This window comes from Sander lucioperca, chromosome 14 (assembly GCF_008315115.2).
Source record: "Sander lucioperca isolate FBNREF2018 chromosome 14, SLUC_FBN_1.2, whole genome shotgun sequence".
NCBI lineage: Eukaryota > Metazoa > Chordata > Actinopteri > Perciformes > Percidae > Sander > Sander lucioperca.
In genome coordinates, this window is record NC_050186.1 from 33,952,065 (window position 1) to 33,974,882 (window position 22,818).

At 39.5% G+C, this 22,818-nt stretch overlaps 1 protein-coding gene across 3 annotated transcripts in view; it reads right to left on the bottom strand.

Moving 5' to 3' along the window:
- Positions 1-5,476: 5,476 nt before the first annotated feature.
- The window catches only part of LOC116041381 (leukemia inhibitory factor receptor-like), a 30,927-nt gene continuing 13,585 nt past the window's right edge, over positions 5,477-22,818 (bottom strand). Inside the window, exons 3-19 of one of the 3 annotated variants that reach the window (XM_035991375.1) lie at positions 22,297-22,448; positions 22,036-22,186; positions 21,636-21,908; positions 21,404-21,527; positions 18,041-18,183; positions 17,784-17,929; positions 17,534-17,687; positions 17,373-17,434; positions 16,427-16,649; positions 13,947-14,126; positions 13,764-13,865; positions 12,085-12,240; positions 10,545-10,673; positions 10,312-10,405; positions 10,120-10,171; positions 5,977-6,511; positions 5,477-5,885 (exon numbers count right to left, since the gene is read on the bottom strand). In XM_035991375.1, the coding sequence (XP_035847268.1) occupies positions 6,026-6,511; positions 10,120-10,171; positions 10,312-10,405; positions 10,545-10,673; positions 12,085-12,240; positions 13,764-13,865; positions 13,947-14,126; positions 16,427-16,649; positions 17,373-17,434; positions 17,534-17,687; positions 17,784-17,929; positions 18,041-18,183; positions 21,404-21,527; positions 21,636-21,908; positions 22,036-22,186; positions 22,297-22,448 (2,627 nt within the window). In that variant the 3' untranslated portion in view covers positions 5,477-5,885; positions 5,977-6,025. Of the gene's footprint in view, positions 6,512-10,119; positions 10,172-10,311; positions 10,406-10,544; positions 10,674-12,084; positions 12,241-13,763; positions 13,866-13,946; positions 14,127-16,426; positions 16,650-17,372; positions 17,435-17,533; positions 17,688-17,783; positions 17,930-18,040; positions 18,184-21,403; positions 21,528-21,635; positions 21,909-22,035; positions 22,187-22,296; positions 22,449-22,818 lie in introns of all 3 variants that reach the window. The other 2 variants (XM_031287269.2, XM_031287268.2) reach the window with 2 other exon arrangements.

Here is a 22,818-nt window from a genome sequence, read left to right on the forward strand (position 1 = left end):
CTTGGGTCTGAAAAAGAGGGTTTTAAGTTCCGAGACGCAACGGCTGTCTCGTACATGGATATTGTCAGGACCTAGTTGAGGGTTTAGCTTGCTTTTTCTAATTTTAGGTTAGGACACGTGTGTCAAACTCAAAAAACCAACAGTGTTGGGAGTAACGCGGATTTAGGCCTGTGGGCCAAATCCGGCCCCTCGCAGATTTTGATCTGGTCCGCATGTCACTTTTGGTTTAAAACACATTTTGGCCCACCAAGTTTTTGTCGCATTTTCTTCGTTTTTGTTGCTTTTCCTGTGTGAGAAAACTATACGAGACATGCAATAATACAGTCAAAGATATTTAATTTTTTGGATTAAATAAAGGCATGTCAATACACCCATACATGTCTAGCTCTTGATGTGATTCTTACTTTCCAGTGTGGCCCTTTTCTTGAATTGAGTTTGACACCCCTGGTCTAAATTGTGAGATGTGTGCTGCTCGGTTGCTTCCCAGTATAGTGGCTCGAATTTCAAGTTTGACTACAAACAGGGTGTGGTCTGTTAGTGAACCGCTGCAGCAAGCGAGCTCTCATTCTCTGGTCTGGGAACAGTCAGAGTGGGGTTTCCCAGATGCACACACACACACACACACACACACACACACACACACACACACACACACACTCACATTTGACAGTCGAACATAAATTGTGCTCCTGTTGCTTACACTTAGCGATGATTTTAATACACTGAGGTACATTCTTCAACATGATTTATATAATTTTTACTTTCTTTCTACTACTAGGTCTAGAAAACATTTTACTATTACTTTCTGTTGCAAACCCAAATAATATATGAAATAGACCTGGTGTCTTCACCATTTTTCAAGCCAAGGACCCCTTACCTGAAAGGGAGATGGAACTCTGACCCCCTGCTATTTATAGTATCAATGAAGTTGCATATTAAACTGGGCCTACGTGTAGGGCGGCCTAACACCTTGATACATACCCGTTTTGTGCATAGCATAATAAGCTATTACAATATCCTAATGCCTGTTTTCATGGTTTTACAAATCATGTTTTAATGTTAAACATGCATGTGGCACGGTGAATCCTTAGGATTAACTTTATCTGTGGACGGCTACCATAGAGACTACCTTCCCTAGAGGCCAGTAAGCAGTGGGGATTTATTTTATTTATTTACACTTTTAATTTTGGAAAAACTTTAAAATAATTCAGAGCCCCCCGCCCCACACCCCCCCTTGCATTGCAACCACCATGCCAGAACGGAATGTACATCTCCATTAAGAGCATATTGCTGGTCCACAAAAGGTGCACAGATGCTGGTATGAAGTATTTGTGCACCTCAAAATTGAATCAAGAGTGTATTGAGGTAATGCAACAGACTACAACAGACAAACAAAAAAACATGTATTGGTACAGTAGTTTTTCCCGGAAGCCTTCCAAGGGACTTTCCCTGAGTCTCTCTTCGGTCACATCTAATTGTGAGGTGGATGATGGAGTCATACTTCTGACTAACTCATCTGATGGGGCGACTTCCTCGACCTCAGCAACAACAGGTCCACTGACGCTTCTGACCACCTCATTGGCCCTGCCTCCACCTACAACTGTAATAGAACCAATGGATGTAGAACTGGTGTCAGACATTGCGGAAGACAAGGTTATCTGCACTACACAAAACACACATCTACAGTCATAAGTCACATAACACATTATCATATGCAATATGACATTGTATTTCTCTTACTTTGTAGACTGTTGGTGATTGCATCCAGGAGTAGGGCCTCTTTTATGTTGCTGGCTGGGTAGTCCGGATCCTTCAGCAGGAGGAAACAGTGAGGGCATGTCCTGCTGTTGGGTCCAACACATCATGACCACAGCTGCGTAGCAAGCAAAGAGCACCATTTCCTGGCGGCCAAAAACTATACACCGGCCGCCAACCCAATGAGGCCGTCAGAGGAGTTCTTTGCAGGACATGGCGCTACTGTAGAGAATGAGTAGTAAACAGGAGTGTCAGGTTGCGGCTGGTAATCAAAAGGATGGGATATACTGTTTTAACATGAAATAAAAATGTACATCCAACGAATCAAATGCTTATGTTATCATGAATCAGCTTGTTTTTGTTTCCTTACTGCTTCATGAGTTAGCTCCCAGAGACAGCTAACATTAAAGGTAACGCTAGCTGCCTTTTAGCTGTCAAGAGTCCACTTCGAGTTTATATATTATTTTCTAATAGATGAATTCTTATTAACGTGACATTTTGCAAGAAACAGGTTGCTAATCAACTGCCAAAAAAGTAATGACAGCACTGGAATAGTTATCAATGCTGTTATTCCGTTTATGACATATCTTTGCTGCTGTGCTTTCTAACATGCTGTCAGTGTGCTAACCAGGTTGGGCAAGTTACTTCCAAAATGTAATGCATTATAAATTACTAGTTACTGTCATTTGAAAGTAATTAGTTATATTACAATATTTCTGCCTCTGAATTGTAATGCTTTACACTACTTTTGCATTACTTTTGAGATACTTTCTCCAAAACAACAGCGGGAGTTTGACTTGGCAGCTAGCTTGTGAATTTCACCACCAGATCAATAAAGTCTCCTCTTTATCCACTTTAATATATCATAGATCATTCATAATATTTTGTATAATTAATATGAATATGCAAAGTAACTAAAGCTATAAAAACAGAGAAGTAAAACGTACAATAGGCAAGTAGGAGAAAATGAAAATACTCAATTAAAAGTACCAGTTGTATTGAAGTACGGCATAGTTACTTTCCACGGCTGATAAAATGCAATGATATTTACGTGTAGCAAGCCTCAACATTAATTCCCGACATGTTTCTATCTGTCAGTAGCTCGGACACACTGCTGTCCGCGCTGACGTACCGTCACCTGTTGGGACACAGATGTTGTCCGTAGCGTCTCTGGTTGGCTCTGACCACGGGAACAGTGACAGGACAGCTCACTTCAATGCAGCGTAATAACTCCTGAAAATAATATCCTTTTTTTTCCTGTGAAGAAATGTTTCACGGTGTTGGTGAATTCTTAAAAAGACAAAACACCACTAAATGTTGCGTTAAAATGCGTTGTAACTACTGAGATTGTAACGGGTATAATATTACCGAAATGTAATTAGTAATGCGTAATGTATGCGAATAGCCTACATTACTGTAATTGCGTTACTTCTGTAACGCGTTACTCCCAACACTGTTGCTCACACAGTTGTTCACAAAGTGGTAAAACCTCGCCCCATCCTTGCTTGTGAACAACTGGGCCTTTTGGGGATGCTCCTTTTACACCCAATCATGACCAATTAACCTGTTCACCTGTGGAATGTTCCAAACAGGTGTTTTTGAGCATTTCTCAACTTTCCCAGTCTTTTGTTGCCCCTGTCCCAGCTTTTTTGGAATGTTCAAAATGAGTGAATATTTGCTGCAGCAAGAGCAGTGCATATTGTCAGTGTATTCTCCAGACTTTCCATGGAGTCTGTAAATTGATGCTGAAAACTTGATGTAATAAAACCTTTTATAATCAAAATCAGTGTCGTCGAATTCCTCTTCCATACGACATCACAGCAACGAAACTAAAGATACCACAACTTACGTCCCAAATTCACTGGAATTGGGGTTTGTATAATGTACTTAGAGTATCAAAGGTAAAAGTACTCATTCTGCAGAATATTGGCCTCTGTAGCTGATATATTATCATATATGACATTAGATTGTTACTGATGCAACAATGTGTAAGAAGCATTTTACTGTTGTAGCTGATTAAGGTGGAGCTAAATTTAACTGATTGATATGCAGTGTTGGGTAGTTTAGGGGTTCTAACCCTAGTGGGCGGGCCCCTCCAAAGGGTCACCAGATACATCTGAAGGTTTAAAGGAATCTCAGGTGCTTTGAATGAAACCATCTGGGAAGTCTATAGGAGAAATGTTTCTTTGGTGGAACTATTAACAATTCGTCGACATCTAAAGAGGTACAGTACTTGAGTAAATGTGCTTAGTTGCTTTACGCCCCAGACCAATACTGTGTACCAGTTCAGTCTAGGGCCACACAATCCTCTCATAAGTAATGTAGTGCTATAGCTCCCTCTTGTGCTCACTAACAAAATTGTTAACAATGCAGTTTGCCACATATTCATCATTATAATTGAAATAAATATCAGTTAAAATGTACCCTTTTCTTTGTTTCTCTCAGAATGAAGTGAAACTGGTTCAGTAACGACATATTTATTGAAGAAGCTCAGCGAAAGCTTCAACAGACTGATGATCCAGTGAAGACTCTCTGAGGACACTGGGAGGATTTAATGAGGCAGAGATTGTTCTAAAGCAAATGAATGATTCAAAGGTATGTCTTATTTTAAACCTAAATGGAGCAAATGGTTATCACATGGCCCAATATCATCTAAAATGATTTGCCTATTAAAAGTATTCACCCCCCCCTTTGAAAGCTTTTATGTTTTATTGTTTTACAACATTGAACAAGACAATTGAATGCCAAAGTTGAAAGCTGGAATGAATTACAAATCTAAAATACAAAGTACATGTTTGCATAAGTATAAACCCACTTCAATAGGACACAGCTAAAGAGTTCCCCCCATTTTATTTTGAGGTACATACAGTAGTTCACAAGTTAAATGCCTTCTGTAATTTATTTATACATATAAAGTACACATATAATGCCAACTGCATTGGAAAATTATAGTCAAGTTAATTCACAGTGTATACTTCTTTATCAGTGATCAATCATGAAACAACAAGACTAACAACAAGACGCCTCAAGATTCTCAGCCATCAAGGTCATGCTTTACCCAGAAGAGTTAAGTCAAGGGGCAACTGAACTTGCTTTAGATTCGTCCAGACGTTAAAGCCTGTAAACACCCACGCGGGTGATTCCAGTTATTCTGGTTGATTAGACCTCTGCTCAGCTTAAAGTGGGCCGGAGCTTAGATGGGAATTCATTAGGTCACAAATCTTTTCTACCAATAAGAATGGTAAAGCTGTCATTTGTCCTGCCCTAACTGGTGGAACAAAGCTAACAAGAGACTCAGGAAGATGTCAATCAATCAGTCTAGACTAGGGTTGGGTACCGAAACGCGGTGCCAATAGGGCACCTCTTCCGACGTAAACGGTAGTAACAAGACCGAATGAGAACGAAAATTTCGGTGCCTGACTCTTTTTTTTTCTGAAGCATCTCTACACTGGACGCTATGTTACCGTTAGCTAATAGCTGAATTAAACACAATGGTTAAAATGCTGACAGCTTATGTCAAGTGGTGTAAAGTGTGACTGTATTTCCCCGTAGAGGATTCCAACACTGGGACGTAACAGTCTGACTGCAGCTGCCGTTGTAGGAAAAACAACACAGACGGTGCGTTTACTTGAAACTCGCCAGCCTCGTGGTGCATTTTAAGTTATTGTAAAATACCCTTTTTCCATCTGGTGTGTGTTAGAATGCTAACATTTGCTAATCAGCACTAAACACAAAGTACAGCTGAGGCTGATGGGAATGTCAACAGTTTTGCAGGTATTTCGTCATAAAGCAAAGTACTGGAGAAATAGAAATTGTTACCTGATGATGGCGCTAGATAAAAAGTAATCAAAGTTGTTATAACTCGTTCTCTGGGATCATGAATGTCCGTAACAAATTTCATGGCAATCCATACAATAGTTGTCGACATTTTTCAATGAAAACCAACAACGTCTACCTCATGGTGGCTCTACATGAGGGGTGAAGGGATCACCTAAGTCAGTAGGATTTAGCGACAAGGGACCTTGAATGTCTGTTACGAATTTCATAGCAATCCACCCACTAGTTGTTGAGCTATTTCAGTATAGACCTGAGTGCTGGACATACAGAAATTTCCATTCTTAGAGATTGCTAAAACTATGCTTAAAAAAAACATTGAACTGTGTAAATGCATACACATAATAAAAATTACGTGTTACACTAAATCCGTGCTAAATTTCTGTTTTCTGGCTACCCTACTTATAACTTACCATACCGGCATTGTATGCAGAAGCTATCTGGAAGATGACTGTGGTAACAATATGTAAGTGGAGACACAGGACATAGGACTGTCTGGATCTTCTTCTGTCTGGTTTGTAGTCAAGGTTTCCGTTTGATCATGAGGCTGGTATCCATCGGAGCTTCTCTCTAAAGATGTTCCCTCCTGAAGCTCAGGACATAAGTTGGACTGCTGATTCCCAGGCTGCATTATCAGATTGTATGACAGATTAGGAAATTCACTTCTAAATGAAGAAGATGGTAACCCTGACTGAGATGGGATGGCCATAGATGGTAAAGTGAGGGGTGGTGGGATGTACTTTTTCAGGGGCTGGTTGTAGTAACCCTTTGGAGTTTGTGAAAAAACAAATGGCATGTTCTCCTGGCTGACCAAACCATTTATTGGTGCTCCTGCACTACAATACAGTTCCGGGACATCCATGATATCTGCTTCACTATAGTGACACTGATCCACCTGAAAATGACGACATCCATGTTCACCCTGGAAAAACAAACAAAATAACCTCACATTAATTTCAAGATGGGTGGTAGCTGGGTGTGCAAAAATGCTGATAACCTCTGACCCAACAATAGTTTGGCATGTACTTGATCATAAACCAAAAGTAAAAAATTTGACATGATGACGGCGCTAAAGGAAAAGTTAAGTGATCACCAAAATTGTTACAATCCATTCTGAGGGGGACAAACCACAAATGTGAACCTCATGACAGTGTTAATTTCGGCAGCTATTTTAGGTTTAGTCTTAGACAAAAAATGCTTAGCCTATTAGCCTAGATTAAGTCACATTTTAGGCATTTTTATCCTTCAAATTTTTCTCATTACTTTTAGTCAAAATGTTTTCTCTGAATTTTGCCACTTTTGTTTTTTAGACTTATTCCTGTGTCAAATGTTTTATCAGTTAATTTAGTCTCAGCAAAATGATAATTTTGTAATTTTAGTCTGATCTATCTTATCATTATATGACGAAAAACACAGATATCCTGACTTTAAGTCTCTAATATCCAAAAACGCTGGATCCCACTCACAATGCCACTCAATGGCAACTGTCATTAGACCACCCCTGCCTTTTAAATGTCCTCATCTTCCAAACTTCACATCTTTAGTTTCTTACACAGGCTTGGTCGAGCTAATGCTGATGACATCACTATGACATCAATAGGCTAGTTTTCTCAGACTTTAGAAAGCCCCCTGCAGAGCCACATAAGGCAACAGTTTTCTGAGTTTGATCAATACTCCTCATGACAAGTAATCTGGGTAGCACTTTACATAACACCACGGTAATAAGATGGTAATAGTGGGGTAACAGTGTGATAATAAAGAGGTAATATATAGGTAATAACATGTAATTACCAAAGTAATAACTGGGTAATACATCACAGTAATAAGATGTAATACTGGGGTAATAAGGTGATAAGAAGGTAACAGATGTAATAACATGCAATTACCAATGTAGTAACTAGGAAAGGGTTCGATGATAACCATATGTATATCTGGATAATGATAATATAGTTATATTAATATTGTAATAACATGATAATAATGGGGTAATATATGTTTATGTTTTCACAGTATTATAGGCTACTATCAGCATAATACCTTCCAAATTAGATAAAACTTCTTGGAATTTAAAATTGGTAATTACCATGTTATAATGCTGAAATTCATCCACCCTTTATGTTCCAAATATTTCCCTTTTGTTTCAAGGTAATACTTAACAAATTATATGTTTAATCTTGTGACTTCTTACCTGGAAACACGATTGGTAGTTTCTGTGTAACAACCATGAATCAGTGGTGCAAAATGCAAAACTGCCTGTTTCTATTTTATTACATGGTAATATTAGAATAACAGATGTGTAGAGATTACCTGGAAATGCTTCTGGTAGTTTCTGTGTAACAACCATGAATCAGTGGTGAAAAATGCAAAACTGCCTGTTTCTATTTTATTACATGGTAATATTAGATTAAACAAATAATCCAAAAGTGCAGAGATTACCTGGAAATGCTTCTGGTAGTTTCTGTGTAACAATCATGAATCAGCAGTGTTGGGCAAGTTACTTCCAAAATGTAATACATTATAGATTACTAGTTACTGTCATTTGAGAGTAATTAGTTATATTACAATATTACTGTCTCTGAATTGTAATGCGTTACACTACTTTTGCATTACTTTTGAGTTACTTTCACCAAAATAACAGGGGATGTTGGATTTGGCAGCTAGCTTGTGAATTTCACCACCAGATCAATAAAGTCTCCTATTTATCCACTTTAATACATCATAGATTATTCATATTTTGTATAATTAATATAAATATGCAAAGTAACTAAATCTATAAAAAAAAATAGATAAGTAAAACGTATAATAGGCAAGTAGGAGAAAATGAAAATACTCAATTAAAAGTACGGCATTGTTGTAAAATGTTTGTTTATAGCACTTGAATAAGAAATTCATGTTTAGTTTAAAACACTCTAAAGGAAATGTTCAATTATAGTGTGATTAAAACTCACTATTAACATTATTTACAGTACTTGATTTACAGCTGGTTTGTGAAAAGGTAGCCTAAACAACCTTATTTAACAGTAATTTAGTTTTACTGCGAATAGTCACAGGAAGTGCTCTTATTTTGAAGTATGCTACACGAAAGTTATCTGTTGTGTAGCCTACTCTTGCTAGCTTACTGAGATGCAACCAGGATGCAACATGTCCGTCAGGCTCAAGTTGTTCACTTTCTTGTTTATAAAACTGCAACATATTGAACAGTAAATGGTCACAGTAAAAGACAAGCGTTTTTGGTCGTCATTCGAAGCCATTCCACTACAGGCAGAGTTACTCTCAACGGCTGATAAAATGCAATGATATTTACGTGTAGCAAACCTCAACATTAATTCCCGACATGTTTATATCTGTCAGCCGCTGACGTACCGTCACCTGTTGGGACATACATGCTGTCCGTATCGTCTCTGGTTCTGGCTCTGACCACGGGAACAGAAACAGGACAGCTCACTTCAACGCAGCGTAATAACTCCTGAAAATAATATCCATCTCGCAAATGTATTTGTCTCTGCAGTCATCTCAACCATCGAATACAGCGACAGGAAAATAATACGGCTTTTTTTTTTCCTGTGAAGAAATGTGTCGCGGTGTTGGTGAATTCTTAAAAAAAACAATGCACCACTAAATGTTGCGTTAAAATGCATTGTAACTCGCGTTACTGAGATTGTAACGAGTATAATATTACCGAAATTTAATTAGTAATGCGTTATATTACTGCGTTACAGCAAAAAGGAATACATTACTGTAATTGCATTACTCCCAACACTGTGAATCAGTGGTGCAAAATGCAAAACTACCTGTTTCTATTTTATTACATGGTAATATTAGAATAACAGAGGTGCAGAGATTACTTGGAAATGCTTCTGGTAGTTTCCAGGTAATCTCGGCACCTCTGTTATTCTAATTTTACCATGAACTGTGTCTTGTCCTGCATGCATGTAATCCTGTGCAATCTGACCAGCAACTCAACACCTTCCACAATCAAGCACTGGAGACTGGGATCGTCATAACTCAGTTTATTTGAATGTAAGTTAGTAATATTATAATAACAAAAGTGCAGAGATTACCTGGAAACTACCAGAAGCATTTCCAGGTAATCTCTGCACTTAGGGATGATTTGTTTAATCTAATATTACAATGTAATAAAATAGAAACAGGCAGTTTTCATTTTGCAGCACTGATTCATGGTCATGGCAGGGTCACTCCATCTCTTCCTCGTTTTTTCATAGGGTTTTTGAACCATTCTTTGTCTGGCCCCTCACCTGAGACCACTTTGCCTTGGGAGACCCTACCAGGAGCACAAAGCTCCAGACAACACAGCCCTCAGGTTCATAGGGACACACAAACCTCTCCACCACGATAAGGTGATGGTTCCTGGAGAGGTTATTACCTATACATTACCTCTTTATTATCACACTGTTACCCCACTATTACCATCTTATTACCATGGTGTAATGTAAAGTGCTACCGTAATCTGATATATTAATATGTGAAATTAGTGGAGTGCCCCTTTAAGACATGGTTGTGAGGACCTACCGTTGATGTCAACACTGGCTTTGGGATTGGAGGATAGACCGTCTCTTTGATACTGTTGGATGTAAGAATGCATGGAAATAAGTCACACAGGTATGGCAACACTATGCAGTCATTCAAATAGAACCATCAGAGTACCATTAGGGACAACAATTGAGCTAATTGCACAGAAAATGAATGTGTTGACTTGCTTACCATGTCCAGTGTCTGTAGCAAACAATAGTGATGAGGGAAAGGAGACCAAGAACAGTGGCCAGGGAAATGAAGACTGTCTTGATCAAGTCATCAGCTGTTGAGTTAACAACCCAAATGAGAAACAGAAGTTTATGAGATAAAGTAATAAATTCAAGATGTGATTGTGTTTCCATAAGACAATTGATTTGTACACAAGTAAAAATAGTGATCTGAAATCGAAAAAAGCAATATACTCAGTGAATTCAAGGTGGCAGTGATGGATGTAGCGCCACATTCTCCAACTGCTGTCCGTGCCTTTACTGTGAATTTGTAGGAACCGATTTTAAGGTTTCTTGCTGTCAGGCTAGTGGCCTCAGGATTGTCTAAACCAAACAAAAGAGATTGTCATTAGTAATAAACATCCTGAAGAACCATCAAGGTCACAATTTAACACTATAGAGTGCTTTCCAATTAGTAAAGTTAGAAGGTCTGCATTACATATAAACATAACGCTTCAAGTCCCCCTATTTAACATTTACTACATAAGCAGCTATAACAACCAGCAACTTCCGCGCCTGAAAAGTGAAGCCAATGCAGAAGTGCCTTAAACCTGCATTCTATCTCATTTCCAGCAGGGGGCGACTCCACTGGCTTCAAAAAGAAGTCTGTTTCTATAGAAGTCTATGGAGAAAAAAAAACACTTCCGCCTTGATTTAATACCTCAATAAACCTTTTTTACGAACCAGTTTACGGTCTCAATTACAAGTCTTCTTCAATACAGCATGATGTTCATTTTGTAAATTATGGTCCCATTTATTTAAAAATAGACGATAAAGCAGGGGATGCTTTAGGACCTGTCAATCAGGACAGAGGCTTAGCAATGCTAATCATGCTAACACTGTGGACATTAAAATAGACTTCAACTTGTTTTTGGGTGTTGTCCGTGTTTTCATCTTAAACTTTGACCCGCTCGCTGTGTGTTTTCACTTCAGCAAAGTTAATTGTAAAACTTTGGTCGCCTAGAAATGTCTTATTCAGTATTCTGCCAACCAAGCTAGCTAGCTAGCATTAGCTGGTAACTTAAAAGAAAGCCTGCCGATTTTCAACCAGCTCTGCATGCTACATGCTGACAAGCAGCACCAGTACCCGTAGGTCTGCATTTACCCGCCAGTAAAATGTTACCTATTTATCTTAGTGCAGCGCCATTGAAACCATACACAACAGTGCCGTAGACGCCAAATATGGTCACTCCGGCTCTAAAAAATGCTAAGATGTGGACGGCCAAAATGTAAACTCGTGGCTTCAAAACGGCAGTCCACAAACCAATGGGTGACGTCACTGATGCTGCGTCCATTATTTTTACAGTCTATGAGCTATAAGGACATTTTAAGTATTTAATAATAGACAGATTTGTCAACTTCTAATAACTGTGTTTTACTTTATTGTCATTCAATATCTGTTTTTACAACAGCCTCCATTTAGGTGCTGAGGAGTTATAGTTATAGATGTAAATAAACACTTACATCTGCTTACAACTATATTACAGTGTGTTATTAGAAACCATCTATTTCATGTTTATATACTGCTTGTAAATGCTAAATAGGGGGAAATTAAGTTGAATGTTGTGGCAATACTAAGGTAATTGATAAGAAGGTTTGTAAAGGTGTATCCTGACATGCAAATGTGTTCTTATATTTGTAAATGTGTGTACAGATTGAGAATGCGTAATAGGTCCTGTATGTAACCCTGGTTCTCTGTGGACTTTCATCAGAAAATAACAGGGTGTCACAATACCTGTGCTGAAGTTGACTTTCTTGTTGTCGTCCAAATACAGGACATAGCCTTGGATTAAAGCAGTCTGCTCTCTTAGAGATATAGGCTCCCAGGATAACTCGTAATCCCAATTCTGCTGTTGCCCCTTGAATGATTTAAACAGGCCGTCTTGTATTTCTGTCAATAGAAAGTACTACTGTAGTAATAGTCACTCATATAGACACATATCTATATACTTATATATAATTCATACCTTGCACTCTGTATATACTGTAGCATGTTATTTATTCATACTGTAGCACTTTTATTAGTGCACGAGCGCCAACAGCGGCGAAGGCCCTATCGAAACTCTTTTTTTTCTGCAAATGAATCGCCTTTTTGAGGGGCCGATCATACTCAAAAACTCACCAAAATTGGCGGTCGCATCAAGCCTGGTGAAAATGTACATATTTTAAGGGTTTCGGGAATAGGCGCACAAAAATGGCTCACTAGCGCCTCCTACAAAATTAAAAGAATTGAGCCCATGCAGTACGTTTAACGTAGACTAACGAAACGTAGTACACATATGTAGCATGTGAAGACGTACAAAAAAGCTAATTGGAGCCATACCCTTAACGCAACGGAAGTCTGCCATTTTGAATTGAAAGTTCGAAGTGAGTGTGTTTTTGGCCATTTCTACATGTCGTACTTTAACGAACTCCTCCTACAGATTTCATCCGATCGACTTTAAATTTGTCTGTGCCATCTTAAGACGTTAAAGATGAAAAGTTATTAAAAGAAAAACCTTTCGTCATAGGGCATGGCCGTGGCGCGGCCGCCATTTTGTGCGTTTCGCCATTGAAACAGGAAGTTGGTGTAACTTGAGTGTACAGGCCAATATTGACTTTTGGTCATAGTGCCCCCTGCTGGCAACAGGACATCAGCCTTAAATGACAAACATCATCCAATTAACATGAAACTTATAATGTGTGGTCTACTTGTGATACTGGGCTGGCCCCTATACTTTAACCATGCCCATGTACTCAGGCCACGCCCCCCTTTATGGCTTTTGAACCGTTTAAGGTACAGTCTTGTGGGAGGTGTCATTGAACTCAGCAGAGTTCATTTTTGATTGGTGATGGTTTGAGCCGCTCCCTATGTTTTAGCCACGCCCCTTTTTATAACTAATGACCCGTTTGATGTAAACTATTGTGTGAGGTATCATTGAACTCAGCAGAGAGTCCTGTTTTCACTGGTCATGGTTTGGCCCGCCCCCCTATGCTTTAGCCACGCCCCCTTTCACAGCTAATGAACTGTATGATGTCTTGTGTGAGGTATCATTGAACTCAGCAGGGAGTTCCCAGTTTCATTGGTGATTATTTGCAGTGTCTGAGTCCCACGCAAATGCACGGTTGCAAGGAGCGGCGTCCGCCAGTAACCCCGACATGCAAGGAGGTGCGAGGGCTCGTCCAATGCTGCTTGCAGCTTTAATTACATTTTTTATTTAATCACTGCTTAAACACTTCTGGTTAGACACTAACTACATTTTGTTGCTCTGTACTTGTGACATGTGCAATGACAATAAAGTTGAATCTAATCTAATTTAATCTAAAAAAGCGTAACATAGGTGAAATACTATTGGACAAAGTGCTTTTTTATTGCACGGATAGATTTATTAAGCTAAAAGTACTCCACAGATATATCAAACATTTCAATCTTACTTTTCTCTCCGACATAGCCCTCACTTCTTTGTAGTAGCACTGGAGCTCCCTGGGTGCAGGCATATACTGACAAAGTGTATCTCAGTCCATCTTTGAAGTTTTCTAGAGTGGCGAAATAAAAGGATGTATTGTAACACAAATAAATGTAATGTAACTGTTTTCTGGGCAAATGATGATACTTACTTGAAAATATACTGGCATTAGTCTGATTGGGAGGCACTTTCAGCCACTCCACAGTGCACTTTCCTAAGGTAGGACACCAATCTACTATGTAGCCACAGCTGGCAGTTGGACTGGCAGACCAAGACAGGTTGAAGCTACCGTTGCTGCCAATGATCAAAGAAGTGTTCACTCTGGTTCTGTCTGAAAATAAAGACTTTGGAAGTTAGGATTGAAATAAACATATAGCTGCAATTAGGGTAGTGCAGTGGTTAGCACTGTCGCTTCACAGCATAAGGGAATAGAGTTTGAACCCACTGGCTGGCTTGCCCCCCCTCTTTGCATGTTTTCCCCATGTTAGTGTGAGTATTGTCCCACAGTCCAAATAATCCAATTGTGACTCTAAATTGCTTGAATGAATGGGAGCGTGAATGGTTGTCTATTTTAGCTCTGCTGATAAAGTGATTGGCTGTCAATCTTCCATCCCTCCAGGACCTGTATGCTTCCAGGACCCTGAGGAAGGCAGAAAAGATTGTGGCTGATCCCTCTCACCCCAGACACAAACTGTTTTGAACCCCTCCCCTTCTGGCAGGAGGATGTGGACCTTCAGGACCAAAACCTCACGCCATAAAACAGTTTCATCCCGTCTGTATCTAATGTCTGTTATTTGATATCTCCTCGCTCCTCGGCTGAACCGGAAGTTGTTCTGTCCCTTCTTCGTGAAGGCCGTCTCAAAGCTCTAGTTTCTGCCCCGAGGAGGGATCACCGAGGAGGGATCACCGAGGAGGGATCACGAGGAGCCGTAAGCAAGGAAACACGAAAGCAGCCTTCCCGGAAGCCGTGCAGCTGAAAGGGTTGCAAACTGCTGACAAATTCATGTGAGGATTTGTTTCTGTATTTATTGCTTATTTCTATGGCTGTCAGCATTAACGCGTTAATCGCGATGCGATTAAGGGCCGGGCATAACGCGTTAATTTTTTTTAATCGCATTAATCGCATGCCGGCATTTATTAATTTATTTTACACTTCACTCGGCTTCGCGTCGTGCCTAACAGGCTACTATTTAGACCTTTTGCAGCACCTTCACTTATCATCAAGCTGCGATACTTCCTACTGCTGCAGGCATGATGGAGAAAGACAGCAGCAACACAATTCTGAATGATGCTTTTTATTTTCCGAAACTCCCGGACAGCTTGTAGACAAGTCGAAAGCCATATGCACATTGTGTGAAGCCGAATTAAAATATCACCGAAGCACATTAAGCTTGAGCTACCACCTACGAGCTAATTAACGTGACTCAGGTTGATGCTACCCACTAGCATGCTACCCACTCAGGCAAAGCAGTATTTTGGAGAGTGCTACGAGTGCTACGAGTGCTACTCGCCGACCTGTGGATGAAACCAAATCCCAATAAATGACTACAGCTCTTGTGAAATGGGTGGCAACTAACTGCAGACCTGTCAGCATCGTAGAGGACTCGGGTCTACTACTACGGTTGGCATGTTATGACCCGTCTCATTGCCGTCGAGGGGACAGTAGTTTCACGCATACACAGCCTGTATGACACAGAGAAAGCAGCCACACTGGAACTGCTGCAGAGTGCAAACGCTGTCTCATTAACCGGTGATCACTGGACGTCAGTGAGTAATCCAAATTATTTAGAAGTTACTGCACACTATATTGACTCTGGTAAGGATAGGGATTTTTAGTTTTTTAGTTAGGTACTTGGAGGAATTGTGCAATAATGACTCACACATATTTCTTTTGTTTACAATAAATAAATGATAAACAAATACACATCTTAAAGTCAAGCTCATAAAGTCACTTTCTTTGCATTCATTTGATTCCCAATCAAGAAACACTGGTAAGAATTGCTTTCCATTGTTAATATGTACTTAAAAATAGTTCTGAAATGCAAAATAATAGAATTTTAATCATGTGATAAAATATGTGATTAATCACGATTAACTATAGAAATTCAGCGATTAAATGCGATAAAAATTTTTTTCCTATTAATATGTTTAATGTTTACGTATGCACCATCCACAAAGGCAAATTCATTGTAAGTGTTACCTACTTGGCAATATGTCATTTTCTGATTCTGATTCTCTACATGTGAGCCCTGTGATAGTCTGTACCCTGCCTCTCGCCCAATATTAGCTGGGATTATTAGCTCTATGGATGAGCTCTATCTCACCAAAAATATCTCCTAAACCCACTGTACACTACCTGTCTAACAGCACACAGACACAGTTAGAGAATAGCTGAACACAATGGAGCATCAGCAGCTAAAGTGCCAGATACAGAGCAAATCAGAGCTAAAAGGAGATTAAATATTAGATTTACATTCGCTGGGTAGTCAGACACACAAATTATGCTTATAATGCTCTGCGTCTGCAGAGTTTGTAAAAGGGAACTGTTCAATAAGAAATCGCCATTTTCAGAATCAGAAAAAAAAAAATCAATTAATGTAGCTTTAAACCTGAATTCTGTTAGCTTCATACCTGGATTGGAGCTGGGGATGGTGATGGTTGATGGGGATGAACTGCCGTGTATATTCCTAGCTGTAACTGTGACGATATGCTCGACAGTGGTGTCCAGACTGAGGGCAAGACTGTAATTGTTGGGAGCCACTTTGGTCCTATTTCGTCGCTCTCTCTCTGTGGTCTTGGTCCAGGTCACTTCATAGTCTTCGATGTGTCCATGACTCTGGTTGGCCAGTGGCACCTGCAGAGAGGTAACATCAGGACTTTAGCTTAACTGCCAAAGCACACGCATGGAGATCAGGCACTCATCAACACCACTTCTAATAAGGCACCCTTTATGAAGTTTATAATACGAGTAGCTCAGATCAAGCAATCTGATTGGTTCATAGCCGTGATATAATAACCACATACAATGGCTAAAATTCAAATTCTTTTGCACAATAAGTATCACTCAGCAGAAAAAAAAAGTTAAACTAACAAACTGATAGCTGGTGCCACGGAGAAAAGCTGTTTATCTGCACACACTGCCATGACACAGAGCTGGTTTAAAGATCCTATGACATGCGGCTTTTTGGATGCTTTTATATAGGCCTCAGTGGTCCACCTGTAATACTGTAACACTGTTTTTTACAACAATCCATTCATTCTTGAACTGTGAATATCAATACATTGTTAATAAATAGATTTTGGTTCCACTACGCTGCAGCACTTTTCCAGAAGGTCAAAGGTCAAATTAGCGTGGTCCTCCTGATGAACTGAAGAGCTAAAAAGACAAGGGTCCTGCTGGAGGAGTGTAAGCAGAGAACCAGAGAGTTTTCACATCCTGGCCACCCAAAATGTTTTCTCATTAACGGATTAGTCAATATTTTACTACCAACCAACCAAATAAAGCAATTAATTACTACTGATAAAGCCTTTCTGAAGAGCAGTTTATTAGAAAGTGGTGGCCACTCATCTGACCTACCTTCCAGATGGTTATAATTTGGTTGTCCATCACCTGCATCCACACATCAAGAGCATCTGGAACTATAGGACAAAGAGACAATCAATGCCTAGAAAAAAATGGAAACAGTATCTGTTCAATTGCCATTATTGACTAAAAGTTTTTAGTTTTTAGTTTCTTACCATCACCCTTTGTATGGAAGTTGACATTTGTGCTCCAGGTGCTCCATTTCCAGAAATGTTGTGCTGTTCTGCATCGTATTTCCACATTATATGTCCAATTTGGTATTAGGTCATTCAAAACTGCAAAGTTAAGACCAACTCCAAAGTGTTCACTCTGGGAACACAAGTATAAGAATGATGATGTTAGTATAGTTCAGGAAATTATCCAACTTTAAAAGTCTTACTAATAATGTTTTTTTTGTCAACTCACTATGGTGTTTTCACCGTGGTTATTAATGTTCACTTGGCATATCAAACTGAGATTATAGTACTGCTGCACCGTCCACTTCCACTCCAGACTGACATTTCTGGCATTCACACTCAAAGCTGTCACTCCCTCTGGAGGGTACATGTGCACTGAAACAAAAGACAAACAACAATCAGCTGATTTTAATGATTAAAAAGTGATGTCAATCATCAAATAAGCATTTTGCCACACAGAAATGCTAATGTTCTAAAAAGGTATACCTCTTTTAGTCAGGTCTGCAGTGTCGGAAAGCTTCACTTCGCCCAAAGAATTACTTGCTGTTAACGTCCAGTTTCTCTCGCGAGCATCGACTTGCACTGTTTGAGAGCAACTCGTCTCAGGCGACTTTGCACAGATTGTCGGACTGAAATACAAATGCCAAGAGAGTCTTTTGTTTGATACATAATAAAATGCTCAAAGGGAAAATGTGCCACCTTTTATGTGGATGTCCAATCAGTTATGATGATAAATGTAGTTGATTAAAGCAAAACATTTCTCAGTGCATGCTATATTGATGGAGAAAGCTGCAGTTTGTAGCTGCAAAATCTGTTGTTCTTCCTACATCCAGCGCTGACATTTAACATGACAGTAGACCTTACTCCACAGCCCTGTTGTCTGTATAAATTCTAGGATAGGAGGTGTGGTATATTGACATTCTATAACATTCTATACACTTTGACTTAAGAGTTGGTATAAGGAGGATGCATGAACTTTACTCTACATTTACTGAGAACATCTGGAAATTGTTAACATGAGCAGAGGTCCCCCCAAGACAGAAGATACCTTTTTTGGAGTTGTGCCAGATAACAGGCATCGATTGGTCAGTTATCCGTCGAATCATATACTCACACATATCACGTCCTATGTTGATACAATGCATAGGATATATACGTTGTTCACACAAAGAAAAGGCAGAACGACTTTTTGGAAGAATTTGGGTTGGTCGTTCTCCAAGCTCTCTGCAGGAGTTTGTAAAATTGATGCTGAATCTTTGCTTGTAATAAACCTTTTTATAATCAAGATCAGTGTCGGCGGATTCCTCTTCATACAGCATCACAGCATTACTATTTAAGACACCACAGAGGAAAATACGCTCTAGGTTGATTGCATTTTTTAAACCAATCACAATCGTCTTTGGCTACCTTAAGTTCCAGTTGCAGAGAAGATGGCTCTGCAAAATATTCTTGCAAATAACGTTTTAGGTTTAGGTGAAACATTTAGACCCCGCAAAAGAAATCACCACATACAATATTAAATGAAGTAAACTGTTCACACAATACAGTACATGAGCTATTTAAATTAGCTGTATACATGGTTAAAGCTATAGTGCGTAATTTCTGTCGTTCCCCCATGAGGAATTCTAAGTAATGGCAACAACACTGTCGGCGCGTCCACATGATACAAGCCTTCTGTGAATGCGCCCCCAACCCTCCTCCACACAGTAGGATACGGACACGATGGATTCTTCAAAAGAGGTAATTATCTGGTAAAGATGGACGCTGTGTTGTCCTTTCTCAGCGGTGACGTGAAACACATCAATCGAGCTTCTGCGCACAAATGTTGCCATACTGCTCCATTTAGTAAAGATAGCCATACTGAGAAATACAGAGAGTTTCGTGGAGCTTATGGGCTTAATTAGCTTTTAATCAACTTATTTGGCAATGGCTTGAATGACAATCATTAATAAATAATGAACGTATAAATAATAAAAATAAATAATAAAATAAAATTACAAACTTTCTAAAAAATTCTAGTACTGCATTTAACCCATCCTAAGTATTAGGAGCAGTGGACAGATATACATACAGCGTCTTGGGGTTCAGTGTCTTGCTCAGGGACACTTTGACATGTGGCCGGAGGAGCCTGGAATTGATCTGCCAATCTTGTGGTCCATTCTACCTCCGAGCTTTATAGCTTTAAACATAATTTGTTCTTACCAGTGTTTCGCTGTGTGTACTCCCAGTTAGATAGTAAATGCTGTAAACATATTCTTTCAAAATTTTTCACCAAAGCAAACGAAAGAAAAAGAAAAAGTCTCCTTGCATTTACATTTTGTGAGTATTTTTGTCACCTGATGCATTTTGTAAGCTATTTTGTTGAGTTGCCTCTTAGCGAAATGCTGAGTTAATTTAAGTTGGGCTTTTATTGTGAAAGGTAAAAACAGTAGTACTGAAGCTGTAATGCCCTGCCATATGGAGGTGCCATTGCCAGTGTAGAAAATAATAAAAAGTTGTTGCCTTGGTTTAAAACTTGTTTGGTTTTCGGAGCCTCTGTGTTTTTATTTGATTACCTGCATTAATTATAGGCGCAATTCATAACCTTGACTACACTATGTTTTATCTGGGCATCAGTAACTAGCGCGCAATGAATCGGGTACATGTAGCCACTGCTGGCACAGCTCCGCGAGCAGGAGAAGTCAGCTTTCTCTTTCAATATAGCATGCACTGAGGAATTATTGCTTAAATTGACTACACTTACCATCAACACTGATTGGACATCTACATAAAAGGTGGCACATTTTCCATTTTATTTGTTGTTTTTATTTTGTTTCCAACAACATAAACAGGCAACCAGGACTACACCTCCAATATGGAAGTAAAGAAAGGCTATACATTTTAAATTTGTAAGCAATTCAGATTATTCCATCCATTAGATTAGATTTAGTCTCGCTTTGCCAGACCTTCCTCCACAGTGCTGTGGAGGAGGGTCTGGCTAGTCCACACAGCATTCTGGGATGGGAGAAAAACAAGCTCTGGTTTATTGGCATTTCTTTAAACCAATCACAATCGTCACTAAGCGGAAAGCTGGAAAAAAGCCTCGGGAAGGACCTTGTTTTGGTGGAACGTGTGTACGTTCAAAAGTTTTAGTCGTGCAACAGAAAACTCAGATTGGACAGATAGTCTAGTTAGTAAAGTAGTTAGTTAGTAAGTTAGTAAAATTTGAGCTTCCAAGGTTTTTCTCATCAGAACTTCTCTTTCTTGGATCATGTGACTGACAAACTGAAAATTGTGATTGGACAGTAAAACATTAGTAGCAACAGCAATAACACCTGAATCTTCAATTAAACTGTCTGAGTCTGACAATTTTTTCAGAGTGCAACAATAAATCGGAGTAGTACTCTTTGAAATATTTAAGTAAGGGTTAATGCCCGACGAGGTGTCCATTGTCAGCTATTGATGAACTTCGGCGGAGGCGTCGGATGGTTCACGCCTCGCCGTCGTCCGTTAATACCTGACAATGGACACCTCGAAGGGCATTAACCCGCTTATACCATGGTCACTTGCCAAATATATACTTTTCTTAAACATTCATTGATATTTTAATACGTTTTACAATCAAAATCTAAAGTTTTCCCAAACAATAACTCTGTTTCCCTGGTTATGACTGAGGGTCAGACTAATACCTGGAAAAATCATTCCAGGTATCAACACGAATCAACACTTTTGTATGGGCACCCTGCAGCCAATCAGAATTGAGTATTCACCCAGACCATGGTATAATAGTTAATAAGATTCAAATCCCTTACAGCCTTGTTTGCTTCTGTCCTCCAACCTCTGACTACATCTGGTTTAGTTGTATTATACCTTTCAAGTAGATGATATTCTGTTGGACTCTTAAAGGGTAGGCTTGAGTCTTTATAAGTCCAGTGGCATTCGACTGATTGCAGATCTCGGGTTTCACATTGAAGGTCCGTGACAATAGGTGGGTCTGAGTGATGGCAGGTATTAAAAAAAAAAAAGAACAGCCAGCAATTATTAACAAGACGTAGGCCAATTTAAGACTCCAAAATTGAGCACAATACTAAGTCATACTTACAGCCAATATAAGCACAAGCCCCATTTTCAACAGAAGGATACAGTTCACATATTACATTAGTGCAACTGTTGCTTGATGCCTGGTTCAGGTGGACGGTCAAGGCATAGGTCTGATTGCTGATCCTGGTAGTGTTCATATCAGCGCTACTATACCCATACAGATACATTTTGCCAAAAACTACCCCAGCAGGCAGAACGCAGCAGAAGGTGACTGTACTGCCAACCTTGAAGTGCTTGTCCTTTGGATAAACCTCTGCTCTTGATGTTTCAAGCCCTGCAAAAGCATAATAATAGGACATTATAAGCATCTGAAGCAGTGCCATGACTGTCAAACGTGTAATAATGACAGCTTGAATGTTGTTGATTATCAAAACATGGAGGTAAGTCAAATGAATATTAACCAGGAAGAGTCTCTTGATTCCATGGGCTTGTATAGTTTTTGTATCGGGACCTGAGCCTCACTGAATGGGAAGTACACTCCAATGCCAAATATGACGTCCAGTTCCAGGAGTGAGTAGATCCTATCTGGTCAGGCGTCACAGCAACTTCATCCTAAAATATTTCCATAACCAAATTAGAGGTGTGTTTGTTTGGCTACTCCAGAAGCTGAGGTTATTGTCATGGAAGTCAGCAACGTTGGTGTAATGCAAATGAACACTTACATAATGTTCTTTGTTGTCTGCTATGAGAACCTCCAGCTCATAGATCAGCACATCCTGTACTGCAGAGCACAAAGGCGTGTCTTCCCATGTTAACAGGATCATCTGACCGGAGCTGGTTAGTTTCAGATTCTGAGATCCACAATGCAGGACACCTGAGGAACATGATCATAGTGTATTTTACATGACCATACTCATCATAAACCGCAGAGAGGCAATAGGTTGTTCTCATGAAGCATTTTTACACATCGCTACGAAAAGTAATGCACTGTAATTTGTATGTATTCCACGTATTTGATGCTGTATACACCACGTTGACTGCTTATTTATAAGAGTGTGAATCACAGTGTAGGGAGGTGGTTGGGGTGGACGTCGGGGTCATAATACACAGCGCTTTCAAGCGGTGGAGTGGAGTTCATGTCCTCACGAAAACACATGACTTTCACCCACCAAATGGGTGTTTGTGTCCCGGGAGTACAACTGGAAACAGTTGTTTTAACCCAAACCACGATCTTCTTTCTAATC